Below are 7,508 nucleotides of genomic sequence, written 5' to 3'. Positions count from 1 at the left end.
CAGCATTTAGTTTGGCCAGCCAGCTTTTCCCTCCCTTCCTCAGAAGAGATGTTGTAGTTCCATTTATACCCCTCTCCTTTTTGCCCTACTCCCTCCATCCTTCTCAGGAACCGCACCTGTACCATCTACATCTTGTGAACCCCATCCGAGGAAACTGCCTTCTAAGCCCTGTCCTGCTGCTTCTCCACTTTTCATTGCTCAGCTCCTACAATGACTTTCAAATAGCTGGGCCTCCAATTCTACACCACCTACTTCCTAAGTAACCTGTAATTTTGCCCTAGCCAGTATGCTCAGTGGATAGAGCATCGGCCTGCGGAACAAAGGGTCCTAGGTTCGATTCTGGTCAAGAGTACATACCTTGGTTGGGGTTCATGCAGGAAGGCAACCAATTAATGTATTTCTCTCACATCAATGTTTCTCTCTGTCTTTCCCTCTCTCTTCCATTCTCCCTAAAAAGCAATGGGAAAATATCCTCGGGCGAATATTAACAACCAAAAAAAAAACCAACCTGCACTTTCTGCTGTCATCCACCACTACTCTAGCTCTTTTTTTAAATTGTCTCCTTTTTCCCCCAAATGACCCCTCCCTGCCACGCCCACCCCCAGGACAAGTCCCCACCACCCCAGTGTCCGTGTCCATTGGTTATGCTAATATGCATGCATACAAGTCCTTTGTTGATCTCTTACCACCCCCTCTAGCTTTTTAGGTGACCAGAAACTACTGTGTGCTGTCATCCTCCTCGACTGTCTTCCTGCAGCAGCAAACACTGTTGACCACTCTTTCATGATGCCCCTCCTCCCTTCTTGATGACTACCCTTAGCTGCTCAGCCCTGGGCTCTTCTCTCATCCCTCAACATTCTCCCCACAGGGACCTGACCCACTGATGTGGTGCTGACTGACACCAGCATATAGAAGATCCCTATATATTGACACTTCTCCTCTTAACTGTCCTGTTGACTTCAATTTAACTAATCTTCTCTCACCCAAACCATCACTGCACTAGATGTCCATATTCTGTCAATAGTGCTATCATTCTCTGTCTCAGGTCAGAAGCCAACCCTGGCCTTTCCTGTTCTCTCTCCCCTTCAATCGATGAAATATTAGACTAATTTTCCCAAAGCCAGCACTTTGAAGATGTCACTTCTCATCACACCAAAATAAATGCTTAATTCCTTAGGCTGACGTACAAATCTTTTCACAGTTTGGTCCTTGTTAATCTTCTAGCCTCATTTCCTCATCCCAATCCATAACTGTCCTGAAACAAACTCTTCATTTTTCCCAGGCGTTCTCATCTCGAGCAGTAACATCACCCAACCCAGAGGTGCTCAAAGCAGCAGCTTGGTGGGAGGACTATCCTTTACTTCCTTTCTCTCACACCCCTCTGACAACATACCACAAACCTCATTAAGTCTCCCCCAAAGTGTATTTGTCTCTCTGTCCCATCATCTCTACCATAAGGACATTCTAGTTAATCTCCTTTCACTTACTCTTGCCCCTCTCCAATTCCTTCACACAGTAGCCACAGCTGTCTTCTTAAAATGTCAATCGTATTGCACCATTCACCCTTAAAAACTATCTGTGGCTCCCTATTGCTCTTAGAAGGAACCTACAGCAAGTTCCCTACTCCTTGTCCAGCTTCATGCCACTTGCCCCATGCTCATCATGTCACCTCCTTCCACTTCCTCAAATGTCCTCTGCTCCTTCCAGCAGATGACCTTCACCGACTACTCTGCCTGAAATGCTATTGCCCAGTCTTTACATGACTAACTTCTACTCGTCCCTCAGGGCTCAGCTTGACTGTTAATCTTTATAAAGACCTTTCATTATCACCTTTGTGTGTATTTATGAGTTTGTCTGGTTTGCTATAACGCAAGTGGTGTCTGGCACAGGGCCTGGTACACAGTGGTCTCAATCCATGTTCACCGATGAGTAAGATACAGATGCTGCCTGTCCTGTGGCATCCATGATGGATGGAAACCACCCATGACAGACCAGTGAGGAAGGGAGGCCCCCTCTACAGTCCCGACTCTCCCAGCCCCACCCCTGGAACCAGCTGGGAACCTGCCCTCCTCTGGCTCTAAGACAAGGACAGAGCCTGTGGATCTACCTGTAAACACTGGAGAGAAGCTGAAAGGAGGTCAGTTGGCAGACATGCCTTTAATCTCATCGCTGCCTCACCTTGTCTGCACAAAAAGGAGGGCCACAGTCCCTGAGCCTGACTACACAGGGCAGCTTGAAAAGCGAAACTCCAGGGAATAAGCAGGCAAAGGAGAGCAGGAGGCCTTGCCCGTCTGCAAAGTGAAAGGACTGCTGGGAGCGCCATGGCATCAGAGCTGGTCCAGCAGGCAGCTTCTGCCAGCACAGGGCCAAGTCCACCCTTGGCCTTCATCAGGCAGGACACAAAATGCTTTCCAGCAAAAACAGCTGTGAGTGACAGGTTTAGGCGGGAACTAGTGACAGTGGCTCCTCACAGGGTGAGTGCACAAACCTAGACGCCCCAGCCCCAGGGCTACTACCTGCTCGGGAGGTTGGCTTCAGCTCCAGGCTTTCCTGATCCGTAGCATCTAGGATTTTGTACTTGCTTTTTCTCTTGGGTTTTCCTTTTTGCCTGAAAAATACAATCCCCTCCTCTGCTTAGGAAGGAGGCTGTGCGTGAGGTTCAGGTAGACCCCACAGGATGCCAGCCATGCGCATGCTAGTGGGAGAGCTGTTTCTCCTGCTTTTCAGCCACGGAAGTTGGCAACTGTAATTTGTTCAAATAATCCTCACCAATTCCAGGAAAGGGCAAGGGAGACATGGATATCTTAGCGTGGACTCACTAGTCCACAATGGTACTGAGGGCAGATTGGTTAAAAATCTAAAGAAAATGAAAACTGTATGCTTGAGGAGGTGTGGGTAGAGAGGAAAGCATTAAACCAAGAAAGTTGTTAATGGTGATCATCTTTGGCTGGTGGGAATTTTTATTTATTTTTGGTGGTGGTAATTTTTAAAAGTTCTTTTAATTTTCTGTCTTATGTGTGGTTATATTGCAGGTTGAATCTCAGCTCTGCCACTTATTTACTGTGTGTCCATGGACAGGCGACATCATTTTCCTGTCTGTAGACGAGGAAAGATTGTCATGCGCATTAAAACAGATATCTATAAAATTTATCATGGTGCTTGACACACAGTAAATGTAGAAATCACACTTATTAATAATGAAAAACATAATAAGCATTACTATTAAGTATTATAAGACTAGATAGGAAGACCAAATGAAAAAACCCGTTACCCTTAACCATGACTAACCTAAGTCTATAACTATGTGAAAACTTGTGTACGTGTGAATCCCAACGAGAGAGGAAGGCCGAAAAAAATGATCTAAGGTCGTGGGGCTGAGGTATGGAGTGTTAAAAGACATACACCCTAGAGATGTGATCGAGTTCCATACCCAGGCCCTCCCACTCCCACCCTAGCTACCCTTGCATATCACTGCGCTGACAGCACTGGCTGAAGAATGTGCTTCCGCCCTCAGCGCAGGTCTTGGGTGGGCCAGAGCACTGTAACACTGACAGGAAGGGAGGAGCCCAGGACTCGGTGCCTTCCATGTGGAAAGGGCCAGATACCTCTCTGATGAGTGACAATGACTAGAAGCCTGAATGAATTTCCAAGGAAAATCCAACTTACCTCTTACAACAACAGATCACAGTCCAGGACAGGGTTCCAAAGGCAACGACAATGACAAAGCAAGCAATGATAACATATAACACGCTCCACTCTGCCAAGAAAAACAAAATGGTCAGGGTTGTAGAGAGAGGCTAGAGGGAGGTCCGGGCTGCCCGCCCCGGGCGAGAGATGGCTTCACTCTGTAGATAAGAATGACCCAGGGCTCCCCAGGGAAGGTGAGACATCAGAGTTGAAGACAGCTGAAGTTTTAAACCTTCAGAATTGTCCCACTTTCCAGTCTCTTCTCTGAGACCCTGGGACAGTGGGGCAGCTGTAAGGAGCTTTAACGGAGGGACAGGGGAGCAGAAAGACAGGCCTTGCAGCTGGTTTGATGTAGGCTGCAGTGAGCAGTTGCAGTAAGCAGTTGGTATGATTTCAGCTTGGTTCTTACACAACTGCTTCAGAGCTTTCCTCTAACCTTGAGCAAGTGCAGAGGAAAGAAGTAAAAATCCTCTGCAAACAGAAAATACACAAAGTTCTTGCTTGCTCATCTGCCTCAGAAACACCAAGACCCACCCACTCACAACTCAGAACCAGTCAGTGCTAAACCAGCTGGCACAATGCCAAGCAGAAAACTCACCACAGTTGCTGTCTCCATCCCTCAGCTGCACCTTGATGAAATTCTCCATCCAGAAAGGGTCACAGATGCAGCGTTTGGTAAAGGAATCACAGTGGCCATGGTCAGAACAGTTCAGCTGGCATGCTGAAAGTAGCAGGAAAGGGAGAACAGACAGCAGGAGTCAGAGCTGGGGAGACAGCAGCTTCCAGTGCCTGTGACAGCAGGAAGGCACCCCCATTCAGAGGCCTGGGAGACGTTTCCTGAAGACCTGCTCCAAGAGCTTCTACAGCTTGGGCACATTGCCCGTAATTATCATCATGGTTGGATACAACTGGAGCAGTTAGAAAGGCCACTGGAACATGGTTCCAAACTGTTTTTTATTTTTTTAGAGAGAGGGAGGGAGGCAGGAAGGAGGGAGAGAGGTTGGTGTGAGAGAGAAACATCAATCGGTTGCCTCCTACACTCGCCCCAACCAGAGATTGAACTCCCAACCTGGGTTTGTACCCTGACCAGAAATGGAACCCACCACCAACCAATTGAGCCACACAGGCCAGGGCAGTTCCAGATTGTTTTTACTTGTTGTTTCTGTATATCATCAGTTCTTAATATTCCATGTCCTGCAGATACCCTTCTCTGAATAATTTAATTGGCAAAATAAAATGCACAGTATTATAAAGGAAAGCAATACATTGAATGTGTTTTTAAAATATCTAAAAATATAATTTTTAAAAATAATAATATGTGTGCTTTTATTTAAAAATGAAGTAGCAAGATCTAGAAGTGAGTCTCACAACTGTTAACTTTGAAATAGTGATGAGTAAAAATATGTCATCATGTGTGATAGAAATTACCTCTGATTGCTATTGCCTCAAAGTCATGGGTTCTATTAAGTTTAGTTTGTTGCCTACTTTCATAACTGAGGGAAATAATAAATTTCAGTTAGAGGTTAATGAAAAGAAAGATGTAATTTTCCCCCCGAAATGTACAGCCCTCTGAACGCTATCTCAGGGGCCCACAAATCCCTGGTTAAGAACCTCTATGAATCGGGACCCTCACGGTAACAGTAGTGGAGGAAAGAAATTATCTCCATGTTCCTGGAGAAAAGGGGATGAGGCCTGAGGACAGTGGGGGCTGACAGGTGAGAGGGGGCGCTGGGTAGGCTCTTGTTCCCAACACCCCAGAATTACTCACTGACAGTGTAGACTTCCAGGGCTCTGAATACTAGAAAGTCTGCCTTTTGTTTCCGCAGCTCATTCTTGAGCTTCGCTGCCACCTCATGGCCTTTGAAGATCTGGTGCGGAGGCTCGTTTTGAACAAAAAATACCATCTTGGTGCTGCAGAGACAGGCAACAGTATATATGAATAAGCTGAAGCTGTCAACAACAGCAGCAGCAGCTACCATTTGCCAAGCACCTCTGCTAAGTATTATATGCATCCTCTTACAGCAAGCCAGGGAGAAAGGCCTGATCGGTGTCAGCTCCATTTTACAAAGGACAACACTGTGGCTCAGAGGGGTTAAGTAACTTGCCCAAGGTCACACAGTTAATTCCAGCAGAGCCAGATACCAACCCTGATATGTCTGATCCCAAAGCCTATGCTTTTAGAAATGCCCTAAGCTGTCCCAGCTAACAAGAGGACCCATAGCAAACAGGTAACTGGAGGCCAGAAAGATGGGGATTTGGTTATGACCACATCCCTGCTGTCAGCCTTTTAACAGCTAAGACTGTGGTGCTGTTGGATTTGTGCCTGCGTTACTTGTATGACAAGCCACAATGCTTTGTAAAATGTAAATTATTAGACGGCATCCAATAATTATCCATAGGCCAAAACGATCGTTACTGCGACAGTAACAAGACTACACAATGGTGTGGCTGGAACGAGATTCTGTTACTCCAGGCCCAGAATCTGTTTGCTTTCTGACTGTCAATTTCTGTCCAAGGCAGACCATGTTTGAACTTACACCTGGGTGGCACCAAATCTGTTCCCTATGGCTTGGCCTCCATTTTTAGAAGCCTGTTAGTCTCACAGACCGAGCCTTCCCAAGCAGTGGGTCACACTGGTTTACAGGTGTGCCTAAGATGCTGATGCCCTCCACACACAGTGTAGCTGGGTGGGACCAGTTGCTTACAGTGTAACTGTTTACCCCAAAGTGCCATGTAAATGGCCTAATTTCCTGTGTGGTATGACATAAAAGTTTGGGAAGCACTGGCATAGAAGTCTTTCTAAAAGCTTGCTGCACAAGGAGGCTAACAATGGGTAACGTAAATTCTAGAATCACGAAACAAATCTTTACCATAAAAGATCTGTGGCCCTTTTCTCATTTTCTTATAGTGACCTAAACCATGGGTAGTTTCAATTTCTGTCTATATACCAGTAACTCTCAAATCTTTTAACTCCTCTCCCCATCTCTCCTGAGTAACCAAATCTTTATCTTTAAATTCTTGCTAGAATATCTGCCCTAGATATTCACAGGCACCTCGAATCCAACATGTCTCAAAATAAACTTTTAACAACCATTAATTGGGCACTTACTGTGCATTAGGGACTATGCAAACATTACTTTATTGGATCCTCAATAACAATCCTATAAAATGGGTATGAGCATTTTTACTGCTAGAACAGGTTTGGAGAGGGGAGGTAACCTGTCTGGTGGAAGGACCGTGCTCTTTCCCACTATATTAACTATCTCCCGCCCAGTATCCAATCCCTCCAACATTCCTCAACTAAGCCAACCAAACCCAAGACAGAAACCCAGCCACTGTGATGCTCCTCTCTTCCCTCACACCTGATGCGGGGGCAGCAAGTCTGCGAGCAAACCCTTCCACAATGCTCTGACCAGCACTCTCATTGTTTCCACTGCCTGTATCCAGCCGACACCACCAGCTAGGTCGATCCCTGCCTGCTCCCAGACTGCTGAGCAGAGCTGACAACCCAAGTCCTAAATCACTATGCTGTCTGACCCAGTGAACCCTGGCCGCATGTTAGGTTCACCTGGGGAGCTTTTAGATTGCCCAGACCTCACTCTAGACCAGTGGTTCCCAACCTTTTTTGGCTATGCCTCACCTAAGCATCTCTAAAATCCTGATGTCCCCCCTCCCCCGCTGTGGCATGTAATTCTTATTATTCAAAAAGAGAAAATCCGATTCACGTAGAGCAGGTGGTGCTTTAACTTTGGAGGGGGAGAGGGAATCTTGGGAGATTTTTCTTGTCAAACGGCATACGGACTATTTGTTTTTAATGATTA

General features: G+C 46.3%; 1 protein-coding gene across 9 annotated transcripts in view; it reads right to left on the bottom strand.

Annotated features, from left to right (window-relative positions):
* The window catches only part of KIAA0319L (KIAA0319 like), a 113,767-nt gene that overhangs the window by 3,975 nt on the left and 102,284 nt on the right, over positions 1 to 7,508 (bottom strand). For 8 of the 9 annotated variants that reach the window (XM_006094177.3, XM_006094178.3, XM_014460445.2 and 5 more), the window contains 4 exons: positions 5,456 to 5,598; positions 4,286 to 4,408; positions 3,667 to 3,757; positions 2,517 to 2,608 (listed from right to left, as the gene is read on the bottom strand). In XM_006094177.3, coding sequence (XP_006094239.1) covers positions 2,517 to 2,608; positions 3,667 to 3,757; positions 4,286 to 4,408; positions 5,456 to 5,598 — 449 coding nt within the window. Of the gene's footprint in view, positions 1 to 2,516; positions 2,609 to 2,959; positions 3,097 to 3,666; positions 3,758 to 4,285; positions 4,409 to 5,455; positions 5,599 to 7,508 lie in introns of those variants that run through there. The other variant, XM_023758469.1, reaches the window with a different exon arrangement.

This window comes from Myotis lucifugus, unplaced genomic scaffold (genome assembly GCF_000147115.1).
Source record: "Myotis lucifugus unplaced genomic scaffold, Myoluc2.0 scaffold_131, whole genome shotgun sequence".
NCBI classification, from domain to species: Eukaryota; Metazoa; Chordata; class Mammalia; order Chiroptera; family Vespertilionidae; genus Myotis; species Myotis lucifugus.
This window is presented reverse-complemented; position numbering and strand designations above follow the sequence as displayed.